Source organism: Halichoeres trimaculatus, unplaced genomic scaffold, assembly GCF_033239565.1.
Source record: "Halichoeres trimaculatus isolate MK-OKI-2021-1 unplaced genomic scaffold, fHalTri1.1 fHalTri1_scaffold_18, whole genome shotgun sequence".
NCBI classification, from domain to species: Eukaryota; Metazoa; Chordata; class Actinopteri; order Labriformes; family Labridae; genus Halichoeres; species Halichoeres trimaculatus.
Window position 1 is genome coordinate 12,635,925 of NW_027437196.1, and position 13,652 is coordinate 12,649,576.

General features: G+C 38.1%; 2 protein-coding genes across 2 annotated transcripts; both read right to left on the minus strand.

The window, feature by feature from the left end:
• Positions 1-49: 49 nt before the first annotated feature.
• On the minus strand, positions 50-3,482 carry LOC141807364 (solute carrier family 22 member 13-like). The gene is made up of 9 exons (XM_074693322.1): positions 3,108-3,482; positions 2,912-3,015; positions 2,032-2,186; positions 1,601-1,772; positions 1,388-1,508; positions 1,209-1,303; positions 814-1,028; positions 612-720; positions 50-248 (listed from the first exon to the last, which is right to left on the minus strand). Exons 1-9 carry the CDS (start codon positions 3,480-3,482, stop codon positions 50-52), a joined length of 1,545 nt encoding a protein of 514 aa, XP_074549423.1.
• Positions 3,483-4,259: 777 nt separating this feature from the next.
• On the minus strand, positions 4,260-10,531 carry LOC141807363 (solute carrier family 22 member 13-like). The gene is made up of 9 exons (XM_074693321.1): positions 10,157-10,531; positions 9,947-10,050; positions 8,414-8,568; positions 6,782-6,953; positions 6,548-6,668; positions 6,381-6,475; positions 6,063-6,277; positions 5,842-5,950; positions 4,260-4,458 (listed from the first exon to the last, which is right to left on the minus strand). Exons 1-9 carry the CDS (start codon positions 10,529-10,531, stop codon positions 4,260-4,262), a joined length of 1,545 nt encoding a protein of 514 aa, XP_074549422.1.
• Positions 10,532-13,652: the final 3,121 nt, after the last annotated feature.

Below are 13,652 nucleotides of genomic sequence, written 5' to 3' on the forward strand. Positions count from 1 at the left end.
TTTATTTCCATTATGCAGTTTGTTAATTTGCTAAATTTAGCATTCATACTCACGTGTCCTCAGCATGGTCCTGCAGATGGACATTTAGAGTTTCAGGTAAGAGCCAACAGAAACCCCCAGCAGCAATCGGGATGAGGCCGTATATGAGCATGGGGATGATTTGATGGAAGGTATCCAGGAGTCTGACAAGCGGTGCAAGGATGCCCCCCATTCGAGCACACATGGAGTTTAGACCGACACCGTTATGCCTGTAAGAACACACAGTAAACTGATACGTTTCCTACTGAGGGTATCTTCATCTGCCTAGATCATCAACAATGACGGTTTCAGCAAGCCAGTCATTAGGTTGGATACAGAAGAGTTCAATTCCTGGACCAAATTTGAAAAACGGGCCCTTAAAACATTAGCTGAAGAGGTCACACTCAATTACTTCCTGAGTATTGCCGAGGTACCCTTGGGTGACTTGCTCCTTAATAAAAATGACCAAACGTTCAATAAAACCTTAAATAAGCAGAGTTAGTCTTTGTGATGTCACCTCATTGTTCCTGAAGCAGAATTATGAAGCCTGTCTTAAGTAGTTTCTGGTAATCCCGGACCAAGCATTACCTTACCTTACAACTGTTGGGTATAACTCAGCGGTGTAAACGTAGGCTGTGCTGAACGAAGTAGTTGCAGCCATTTTCCCCAGAACGGCTATGACTGTTACCACCACGGGAAGATCTAAAGGATGTAACAAATACTATGTCAGACAAAAACGATACTACTGAAAACAAAGTTACAGTTTGTACAAATACCTTCATCCTTTTTGGCTACCTTTTGGAATAGCGAGGGTCAAAAGACAAGCCGTACCCCCAAAAAGCAAGAAGCAGGATTGACACACTCTCCTTCCAAAGTGCTGAATTAACACCAAAGAGCCCAGATTGGCAGGAATTTCCACAATACCAAAGATGAACTGCGTTAAGTAGATATTCAAGCCAAAACCTCCAACATTTAGACTCAGTCCGTAGTAAAGAAGACTTGTTGCAAACCTTGTATCAGAGAAAAAGAGATTGGTTCAGTTTGATTTACACTACAAAAAATAAACAGTAATGAAGTTATTTTCTATTGGATCAGGTTTTTATGATCTTATTATCATGAAATCAGACAAATTTGCTTTAAACAAATGTTTTTCTGTTATTGCTCAATGCAAAATAACCGAGTCAACATACCAGTTAAAGCCCATTATGATGGTATGTTTTCTCAAGTATGGTATCCGAAAGATGTAAAACATGTTTCCTTTTTTGGCTGAAACTTTCATATCCACCTTAACAAGTAAAAAAAAAAATGTAAGTGTCCTAAAATTCAAGTTACATTTGGTTGACTCTAAAGTTTGTTTGATGTAGATCACCTGATTTATCAGCTTGTCTGGCACTGGCGTCTTGTTCACCCTGGCGGCTCTCTCTAGCACTTTTCGTGCTTCCTCCTTCCGGCCATGGGCCAAAAACCAGCGTGCTGACTCTGGAAGAAACCTTCGAACAGACAGGCAAAAGAAAACTAGAAAACTGACCTGTTTACGTTTTTTTGGACAATACAGTTGAAATAAAAAAGAAACCCTGCTCACCAGTATAAGAAAACCAGAACAGGGAGAACAGGGCTGGAGAGGACCAGCTGCAGGATCCTCCAGTTTGGGATCAAATACGCAAGGCCAGACAATAACATCAGTCCAACACCATAGATTATTATGAGCAGCACTGTGCAAACAGCAGCCTTTGAGGGGCCTGTCCATTCCAACGCTAAAAGACAAAAAAAGGATTGCACATTTCTTTTCTTAATCATTCTGTGATAAGAATGCTCCTCTAGTTTTCGTTTTGCTTCTGAGGGGCTTTACTTTTTTTATAGAATAACGCACTTTATCTGTTTGTAGCTAGCTACATGAGGAGTAAGCTACTTCACTGAAGAGTGTAAAATCGTGCTAAGGGGTTTTGATGGTTAGCTTACTTATCCAAGCAGCGTTCTGACTGAAAGACATCTATCACAAAATGTTGTACCTACCCAGTACAGATGTGTTCATCACCATGACACCTCCTGAAGTCCCACAGAAAAATTTTAAGACCAAGAGAACATAAATGTTTGGTGAAAAAGCCAGTCCCACACCAAACGTCAGAACAACAGAGAGTGAGAGCAGGACTGCAAAGCGCCGTCCAAACCTAAAAAATATGAGAAAAGCTTGTTTTAAATGGGTAAAGGGGGACATATCTACTTTTCCTTTTAAATTATTCATCGTCATCAAAAAAAATAGTATAGCTGAGTAGTTTTCCCTTCATTGGTTTGCAATATGAAGTGACTGATTTTGTTTTCTGTTAGCAAGAAGCTAACGAAAAAATTTGCCATGACATGTTTTTTAGACTCAAAATTTTTAGAAAGATACTCTTTTCTGGACCTAAGTCATATTTTCAGGAGCTTAAAAATGCACAGACTTGGTCTTTTCTGCAGAAAAATGTAGGCTAGCTTGCATGCTACTTCTATCGGCAGTTTTACCATCTCACAAAAATGGCAACATGGACACTGACTAGCATTTGCCCTGCTTGTTATGTAGAAATGCAAAAATCATAAATAACTATTTATCTATTATTCTACCTGGCACCAACAATGCTCTTGCCAATGTTGGATAATTTAGCTCCTCTAACTACAATTAGTTCCCTGGGCTCCTCTATTTAACGTTGTCATGTCAGAACTAGTGAATTGAAAGCAGTCTGAAAAAAATTGGACTTCTGATGTCAACATAATAAGAGGTCACTTCTTATAAAGAGAAAATCAAGACCTCATCTGAGGGCAACATCACAACCCCACTTCAAAGAAACAGTAATATCTCTTTAATTCCCTAATCTAAAAATCACACTTGTAGTGGACAGCAGTAGTGACTGTTACATACCTGTCAGAAATGGCACCATATGTCAAAGCTCCAATCATATAACCTGCCATGTAAATAGACTGTGATGCTTCAATCAGGCCACTCCGCTCGCAAACCAGATCAAACTGAAAATAAGGAGGTTCATTGACTCAGGATCAGAAGAATTATAGACTGTCCAAAGGTTTTGCAGAGGGCCTCTTTGATTGTCAGTGCTCACCTCTGTCATAATACTGGAAGAACCTGGGGGTGCCTGGTAGTCCCATCCATGTATGCATGAAGTTGTGCTGTTAATCCCATATGCTTCAATGGTTTCCAAATCCCAATCCACAGGTGTGAACATTTTGCAGCTCTCAAACTTCCCATCCTTGTTCACAGGCAGGGTGAGATTTCTCTGTCTCTCTTCTGTCAGGTTAAACCCTCGCTCCAAGATCCAGTCAGTGTTACAGTTATGTTCAAAACTCATGCCTGTGAATACCTGACCAATCACGTCAAAAGCAACAAATATGCTTGGCATGCATAGAGCAGCGAGTAAGCGTTTCTGAAACAAACCAAACTCCCCAACCTCCTCCAGGATCTGTCCAAAGTTGCTCATATTGGTATGTTAGGTCTGCAGAAGCTCCTCTTCAGAGTGCTGTGTTTGTGGTATGAATGAGCCCAGCTTTCAGATAATCCAATAGCTCAGATGGCAAATTAAACATTAATCCAGTTGTATACTAAGATGTGATATGATAATGGAAGCTTATATGACCTTATCTGTTACACAGCCATTACAACAGTCATTTTTGATCTTGTATGGGTTGTAAAAGTTTCAAAACATCAATAAAATTTGTATTTACGTAATAGCAAATATAAATAAATACAAGGTAAACTTGCTTCAGTTTGAGTGTTTCTGTCTTGCACCTTTCAGAAACAGAAAATCTTTCAACATTAAGCCAGTAGAGACCTGACCATAAAATAAAACACTCATCAGATTTGCCCTTTTGGACTTCCGTAGTGTCATCCTACCCAGAATGATTGTGGCTCCAATTAGAGAACCAGCAGTTCATTAATTATTTAGAGGTGTTTTGCCAGCAGGTCATGTGTTGGGCTACGTTTGAACTTCTTTAATGGAGATACCAGCATATTCAGGATCAAGAGCAGTTTCTTTATTAAACAGATATGTTTGTGTCCATGTATCAGACCCTATCTCATTTCAAATTACAGTTTGTGCTCCTCAATAACTTGTTCAGTTCCGTATCCTCTTCCTTTGTGCTCATCCTCAGCATCTCTAAAAATTAAACAAAACAAAAAGTTATTCAGCAAAATTATTAAAACTAATTAAAGTAACTTTATTTGAACTTAACATGCTTTTTAAAGTCAACACTGATACTCACGTGTCCTCGGCATGATCCTGAAGTTGAACATTGAGTGTTTCAGGCAGTAGGAAACAGAAACCCCCAGCAAAAATAGGTAGAATACCATAGATCAAAAAGGGGATGGTGTGATGAAAGACGTCCAGGAGTCTGACGAGGGGTGCAAGGAAGCCTGCCACTCGAGCACACATGGAGTTTAGACCAACACCATTCTGCCTGAAAGAAAACACAGTGGACCGAGCAGATTCTTTAAGATATGAAAACTTTTAAGGCAATGAACCTCAACTGAGGGCTCGGGGGCCAAATTCGACCTACCAGGGCTTTCAATCCAGTAGAGCATTGTTAAACGTTGGCACTATAAATACATACTTATACTTGGGATTTTCTGCACTTTTGGTATGAACATCCAGCATCATTACTTCATAACCACATTTAAAATATGGGAAAGCATAACAACCTCTTCTTTAAACGTGTTACTTCCATCTGCATCATTTTTACCTGTTGTCATATCAAAGCTGACCTAATGCCACCTAATCAAATGCCCACAATTCAAGTTTCTGGAGGGTTTTACAAAGTTTACACATAACTCAATGCTAGGTTTCTACCACTTGCCAAAAAACCGGAGTATTTAATGCCATGTCTCAGTTATGCAGTGGCGATTGCTCTAAGACTGCAAGGGAAGCTCAGCTTCCCCTAAAATGTCCCCCCAAAAAAGTGGTGATATGTGCTGCTGTGCGTACATTTTATTGACAAGACTAGAATTCCTTTATCTTTTGTTCAGAATCAGCTACCTATCACAGGTAACTGGCTCAACCTCCTTCTCATTCATCCCTGCAGCGTCTCAGCGCTTTGACACAGTCAGACGCTGAGTTTATTTTACGTTTAAATAAATAAACAAATTTATGATATAGGCTGTAAAAAAATGAGCTTCCCCTCCTTGACTGACCAGCAGCCGCCACTGCAGTTATGTTAAGTTAGAACCTCCAACATCAGTCTCATCTTTTATGTTTCTTATGTTTGGTTTTATTATGCAGTAAAATCTCTCCTCTCATTTTTGGTCACTTGACCTCCTTCCCTGGGGTTTTCCCGTCTTTATGATTGCCATGCACATTCTTCATTGTCTCCACCTGTATCATTACCTCCTGCATAAAAGTCTGAATCAGATCATCTTGTCAAATCTGTTTGTTTGTATCTCAACTTTTCCTTGTATCCCAAGTCCTTGCCTCGTGTGTTTTCTAATTTTTAGTTATCAGCTCTAGCTGTGAGTTTAAGTTACATTTACCCAGTGTTTCGCCAGCTCAGCTAAGATTTTTTTTTTTTTTTGTACCGTGTTTGATTTGGTTCCAGCACATCAATGTAGAATTTGTTTGGATACTTTTTGCTTTTTTTTACTCTCATAAATAAAAAGCTCTTGTTATAGAGGCCTGCATTTTGGGTCTTCCATGTCAGTCTCTGTCATTTTAGATCAGTATTTTTACAACTGTAGTAAGATCAGCCAGAAAAAGCATTAAATTCAGTAAAATGAAATCCTCAAAGGGTTTTAGTGTCAAACAGATAGTATAAATACATAAATCATTGATAGCAGGAGCATTGTATTACCTTAAAACTGTTGGGTATAACTCTGGAGTGTAAACATAAACTGTGCCGAATGCAGTCGTGGCAGCCATTTTCCCTATCACAGCTGTAACTGTCACCACCACAGGAAGATCTGATGGGTGAAACATTCATTATTAAAACATATGTCTAAGTAAATGTTAAGCAATCAAAACTTAATGTTTTCAAAAAATTCCCAAACATCCATTTTTTATATATATACATACTGTCTGGGATAGTAAGGATCACAAGGCAAGCAACACCCCCAAAAATCGAGAAGCAGGATTGACATATCCTCCGTCCAAAGCGCTGAATCAGCACCAAAGAGCCCAGGTTTGCAGGAATTTCCACCAAACCAAAGATGAACTGTGTAAGATAGATATTCAGGCCAAAACTCCCAACATTCAGGCTCAGTCCATAATAAAGAAGAGATGCTGCGAACCTGATGTCAACAATGGAGAGATTAGTTAGGTTGAAAACACAAGTAAAAGTCTTTTCTCATGTTTAAGTGTCCTTTAGAATAACATCCGCTAAAGACAACATACCAGTTAAAACCCATTATGATGGTTCGCTTTCTTAAGTATGGTATTCGAAAGATGTCCAAGGTGCTCCTACTTTTGGTATTTGCCTTCAGGTCTACCTAAACAAGTAAAGTGACAGTTTCAGTCTCTTTTATTTCTTGATTTGTGAATCCAGTGTGTTTGATGCTCACCTTGTTTAGCATATCATATGGTACCTTACTCTTGTTCATCCTGGCTACACCCTCAAGCACTTTTTGCGCTTCTTCCTTTCTGCCATGGGTCAAAAGCCAACGGGCTGACTCTGGAAGAAACCTTTTCAAAGACAGGTTAAAAAACACAGAGCATGAAGTCGGATTTTGGTCTTTTCTTTAAATATGATCAGAGAGAAACAAAGATCAAACTCTTTTAACTCAAAAGTCACTGACCAGTATAAGAATACAAGGAAGAGGATGATAGGGCAGCAGAACACCAGCTGTAAGGTCCTCCAGTCTGGGATCAAATAGGCAATCCCAGACATGACCATCAGTCCAACGGAAAAGACTATGATAATGATCTCTGTGAAGATGGCATTCTTTGAGGGACCAGTCCATTCAACAGCTATCAGACCAAAAAAAAAAAGATGTTAGATTTTGATGTTTTTGTAACATTTTCAGTATGAACAGAATCAAGCCTGCAGCTTCACACTTACATGTTTTCAATATAGTTTAACAAATTCATCTCTCAAAACATTTTTTTGGTAAAATTCAAATTTATATATATATATATATATATATATATATATATATATATATATATATATATATATATATATATATATATATATATATATATATATATATACAATTTTTTATGTTATACCCTTAAAATGTTTACATTTATGAGCAGGGATGAAGCCATGGAAGATAAATACTTTCAAACATAAAAAAGATTAACCCTACTGACGAGGAACATTTTTAGAATAGAATAGAATAGAATGGAAAATACTTTATGTATCCCCGAGGGGAAATTCAGGAGTCACCGCAGCATTTAAGGAAACAAAAGTAAGAAAGAGTATAGAAAGTGCAAAAATGTCCATAAGAAATTAGATGACGACATCCCGTCCACCACTCATCCACCACTCTCCAGCCCAGCCAGTCTCCACCTCCACAGGGTCCAGGACTGAGCCTTCCCAGCAGTCTGTTCAGTCTCTGTCTCCTGGATCCTGTCTGCTAACAGCAGGCGAAGCTCCTCCGATGTGTCGTGGCGTCCGATGTCTGCTCCGTCAGCCACGTCCGTGAACAGCACGATGCCGCTGGATTAGCACAGCTAGCTCATCCATCCCCCGGAGCGAGATCCCACGTTCCCAACAACAATGGATGGAAGGACAGGTCCACGTCGTCACCTCCCAGCTCACATCCGAGAACCAGCACGTCATCCTCACCGCCTCCTCCTCAGCTCGAGGGAAATCATCAAGCCCTACACTAGTTAGCATTGACATGCTACAGGCTGCTAACAGCTAATTTCGCATGTAAACAATGCAGCCATGGTTACATGTAGGATCTCCAGACAAACACAGGAGAAAAGTAGTAAAAAAACCGCAGAAGCCACAAAAAGTTTGGTGTCCGTGACCGACAATGAACCATACAAAGTGATGATCCACTCCAAATACAAAGATGACGAAAAAGAGACGAAAAAATTACAAGAAACGGACAAAGACGAGAGAGCTGCTGCAACAGGCAGCTACTTGGGTAGCGCATAGCCAAAACACACAATTTAGTGCACACAATTATCTTTCAGTACAGTGGAAAGGTTATTTAATCGTCCTGCTATAAAATAAATGCTAAATACTAATCAATAGCCTTTTAAAACTTTTTAGAAAGTGGATGAACTAATCTTTTTCCTTTTTTAATTCTCCACAGTCTTTGTGGTTGACAGCACCTCAGAATGTACTGAAATCTCTAATATGACAAAATGTTCAAAATCCTGCTAACTGCTAAGTTAGCTTACTAAACCAAGTGGCTAGCCTTTAGCTTTAAGGCTGTAGCCTGAAAGATGTTTGTCACAGGCAGTGAACTTACCCAGCACCGTTGTGTTCATTATGATGACACCTCCCGAAGTCCCACAGAAAAACTTTAAGGCCAAGAGAACATAAATGTTTGGAGAAAAAGCCACAGCTGTCCCAAACGTCATCACAACAGACAGTGAGAGCAGGACTGCGAAGCGTCGCCCAAACCTACAAACAAAGAGGAATTAGCTGTCTATTTTGACATGATGTAAATTTATCTCCCTGGATATGTCACTGCTTCTTCACAACAGAATACGTTTTTAAACTATCACTGAGTTTGCCTATCACTTCAGGCTGAAGAGAACATCTGCTGCCCGCTCAAACACCATAGTGCAACAGACAAACTTTCAGATGGCAAAGTAAAATGCTAAAAACAACTTAAGAGGCGTTCGCACTTCAGAATTTCATAAAATTAGCTTAAATATGCATCAGATTTGGCCTTCTCTACAGACATATATAGGCTAGCTTGCATGCTACTTCAACCAGCAGCTGTACTTTTGTAAGCTAATGGCAGTATGGGCACTGAAATCTCAAATGTTTCTTTTTCCTTCCGTTTTATGTAGAAATCCTAAAGTTATTAATTGTTATTACTGCTAATTAGGTTACATTGTACCAGCTACACTGCTTTAAATGCTAGCTAATTTAGCTCTTCTAACTACAGAAACTGACGGTTACATTATAATGTAATGTATTCATGTAAAGCTTGTTTCCATTGGTTGCCCTGAGAACATCATCAAATTTGTCAGGACCAAGCGGCAACCTCTGGTCTAGAAATATGAGACAGTGTGGTTGTGCTAGAATCTGCTGTTTCTCAAGTGTTTTGAGGCTTGCTTGCAAAGAAATCAAGCCAAAAATGCTGTTTTCACAGCAGAAATAAACTTATTTAAAGCCCAATACAAAAAACTACTGTCTGAATCGCTTATTTCACTATCTGCACACACTGTATGGGGGGTTAATATTTTTCTAACTTGGCAGTTAAGAGGATATTATGATAGTGAGGTTGCCCAAAGGAGGCACAGCTCAGCTCACATGACTGACGGCACCCTATAGCTGTTAGCGTAGAGACTCAAAGCCTGCCCCATTTCTAATATGGCTGCTCCAAAATTTGTCTATTTTAGAGGGGGCAAATACAATAAGAGTTTTTCTTCTTTCTGCTCCTTTTCATTCAGTTTTAGGGATCTTTTGTTTTTTCTTTTTATCGATTTTTATTTATAAAAGAATGAAATAAAATTCAATAAATTAAAAAAAATAAATAAAACAAAATAAAACACAATAAAATGAATAAAATGAATAAAATAAAATAAAATAAAATAAAATAAAATAAAATAAAATAAAATATCTTAACATAATCTCTGGTAAGAACTAAGGAACTGGAAGCTGTCAGTAAAATTATGAAGTTGAAAGTATGATAAAATGCATTTCCTAAGAAACAAAAACATGACCTCATTTGAAGGCACCTATACAACCCCACTCCATGCAATCTGAAATATCCCTTTAATTCTTTAATCAAAAAAATAAGTGGACAGGGGTAGCAACTGTAACTTACCTGTCAGAAATGGCACCATATGTAAAAGCTCCGATAATATAACCTGCCATGTAAATAGACTGCGATGCCTCAAGCAGGCCACTCCTCTCGCAAACCAGATCAAACTAAAGATCAAAGACTGCATTAATTCAGAAATCAAATACTGTACAGAAAAATAAAGAATGGTCAAGGCAACATTTTTAAAGGGCCTCTCTGATTGTCAGTGCTCACCTCTGTCACAAAACTGGAAGAACCTGGGGGTGCCTGGTAGTCCCACCCATGTATGCATGAAGTTGTGCTGTTAATCCCATATGCTTCAATGGTTTCCAAATCCCAATCCACAGGTGTGAACATTTTGCAGCTCTCAAACTTCCCATCCTTGTTCACAGGCAGGGTGAGATTTCTCTGTCTCTCTTCTGTCAGGTTGGGCCCTCGCTCCAAGATCCAGTCAGTGTTACAGTTATGTTCAAAACCCATGCCTATGAATACCTGACCAATCACGTCAAAAGCAACAAAAAAGCTTGCAACGCATAGCATAGCAAGTAAGCGTTTCTGAAACAAACCAAACTCCCCAACCTCCTCCAGGATTTTCCCAAAAGTGCTCATATTGGTATGTTAGGTCTGCAGAAGCTCCTCTTCAGAGTGCTGTGTGAGTTATGGACAGCAGCTTCAAGTGTGTTTATCTCTGCAGGCCAATTAATATGTAACCCTTCTCTAGGGATAAACCCTCTATCAGCACATTCAGGAGCTACGTTTCATGTCAAGACAACCTAGACATTCACACCTATCTCAAGAAACGTGACCATCCTGGATGGCATTGTGTGTACCTTTCAACCCACACACACAGAAGAGACTTTAGGAGGGTACTAAAAACCTGTTGTAACAACCTCTGCCTTATCAAGTCGACAGATATCTTAGAGGGGTCACTTCTCAGCAAAAAACACTGGGTATCTTTGAAAGTTTAATGGCTTAGAAGAAAAGAAAAAAACAAGAACACGTCACTTCGCTGTCATAAGCGCTGTTTTATTTGTGAAGTATCTTGATGATATACTTGATACTGATCCTTAAGGAAAATAAAAAAAAGCATGACACAAGTGTGATAGAGTAGTAAGGAGCAAGGTCAACATAGTTTTGCATTTTTCTTTAGTGTTTAATGTTTAAAATTTTTGTTTTCAATTTCAATTGAGTTCTAACTATTTTTTGAAGTGGGTTTTCCAGTTAAGTTTAAGTCACATAATTATGATGTGATATTATCATATAATAATTAGGAAGACAGATAACAATCATCCTCATGATACAAAAAAAGTTCTGCATCAGTGTTGTCTGCAGTACGTTTGCCTCGTGCTCTAGCTTGCTGTCTGGTCAGGGATTAACTCCTCTTTAAAGAGAAAGGGCCTGGTGTTTTTTCTTACCTTGACATAAGCTCAGTTAGCGCATGGTCAAAAAGTTAGTTAAGAAGTGTGGAGTTCTGGCAACTTCTTACAGTCTGGGATGTGCAGAGGGTGGGGGTTTGGTGCTGGAGAACCTGCTCCTTTGCCCCCTGATGCCAAAAGTGCCCTTTTGTCCTGTAGCTGTTGGAGACGACAGTAACTGCTGGTCTAGAAAAAGAGGCCCCGGGGAGTACTTCACCAACTGATGGCACAGTGAAAACATTTTTCTGCATTTATTTTTGCATGGTGTATTCTTCCAAGATGACTGACAAAGTCTAAAATTTTTATTGTGAAACTTGTGTTTATATTTTGTACTTGCTTTATTTCTAATGCTTTTTGAATGAGAGTAGCTGTAGAAAAAAAGAGGCATTTCCCCAGGGAATCAGTAAAGTGTTTTTGATTCTGATTCTGATTGAAAGTCAGTGAGCAGCTTCTGATGTAAAAGTTTTAAACCACTGACCAAGCCAGAAATCTGAGTGAGATCATGGACTCAGACTTGAATTTTAACAAACACATACAGGCAGTTACAAAGTCAGCCTACTGTCACTGAAAGAATGGATCCAGGATTAAAGGACAAATGTGGCAACAGGACCTGGTAAAACTGCTCCATTATTAGAATATTTTAACAAATCATTTGAATCTATGCTTTATTGAATATATTGAATATATTCTATTCTTTGGTGCTTATATCTTAAAATATGTTTTAACCTTCTCTTTTGTCATTTTATCTTATTTGTTGCTTTTTTATTTATTTTTTTTCAATATGTTTAGCTGACTTTTCAGTGTATATTTTTGTATGTCTGTAAAGCACTTTGACTGGCCTTGCTGCCAAAACAAGCTATAAAAATAAACTTGCCTTCTGAAGTGAAGTGAGCATCCTGTGTGTGCCTGTCTGGCTCTGCACGCACCTCCAAAAGTTACAGCCTTTAGTTGACTGCACAGCGTGCTGAGGGGGAAAAAGTGTTTCAGGCTTCATTTTGTTCCTGTATCTTTTGCCATGATCAAAGTGCATTTGAGACATACATCATTTTACTGTCAAGTGAGTTGCAGTGTTTTTCCAATGTTTTTACAGGCAATGAGGTAAAGGCTACATTATTTCACAAAAACTATGAATATTAACATATAATATGACAACAATAACAATTAAAACTAGAAGAACTTGAAATGTGATTTTCTCAACCTATTCAGAACTTGTTTTACGACGTTTATATAGATACACAGAATATGTAGAAGTGTAAAACATATAACTCTAATAACCTTGCTGTCTTGCAAAGTAGATTATCACACTGAATAAAAGCACAAAAACAAAAGACATTTTATCTTCAATTTAAGTTTATTTCAGTCAGTTTTTAAACTCACAATAATTTAGTTACCATTTTGGGGGGTAAAGCTTGTTTTTATTTGATTTCAGTTTTTCAAAAGAAAAAACATTTTCTTTTACTTTTCATTTTCATTACTTGGTTAGTTTTTGTAACTATAATAAACAGTAAGGAGATTAAACATTATATTGTCACAACACTTGAAGGTTGAGAACTTTGAAGGTTTGGTGAAGAGGGCATAAAGTATTAGGGATTAATTCCAAGACATAAGCTCAGGTGACTATTCTGAATGGACTAAACTGAAAATAAAGGCTCTACATGACTCTCAAATGTCAAAATTAGCATGAGTCAAACAGTCTTTTATTTGAATCACTTTTTTGCAAGATGTCCCAATGAGTGTCCAAATCATCTGAACATTTTTCACTGTAGCTTCACAAGTGTAAAACCCACCTTTGAAAAAAGCGGAGTGGAGCTAAAAGGAAATGGGTTTTGATTTGTTTCAAAAGTATCATAATACTACACAACAAAAAGAAGGAAAAAGTTCTGTTGTTATTGAAGAAAATAACTGTAAGAAACGTTTCTATTTCCTGATGTTCCAATTGCTGAAAAAAATCTTCTCTCTTTGGTCACACTCTTCTTTCTCAGCTGAGCTTCTTTATGTGTGTTGTTCTGCTGCTGCTACGGTTATTGTTGTTGTAAAAAATATTTGTTCACTTTTCAGATTTTTCTCCACCAGTGGAAGGGATCCTGTTTCAGGTTCTCTGTTAAAAAAGAAAGCACATTCACATTGCTTCAGTTTTCTTTAGACTAGTTGGAAAATACAGATGCCTCTCAAGAATATAATGAAATTTATTTACTTTGGTAGTTCAATTCAAAAAGTGAAACTCAGATATTATAAAAGTGCAGTACAGACTGAATCGAATATTCAATAATCAATTCTTTTAATATTGATGATTATGGCTTAAGGCTAATGAACAC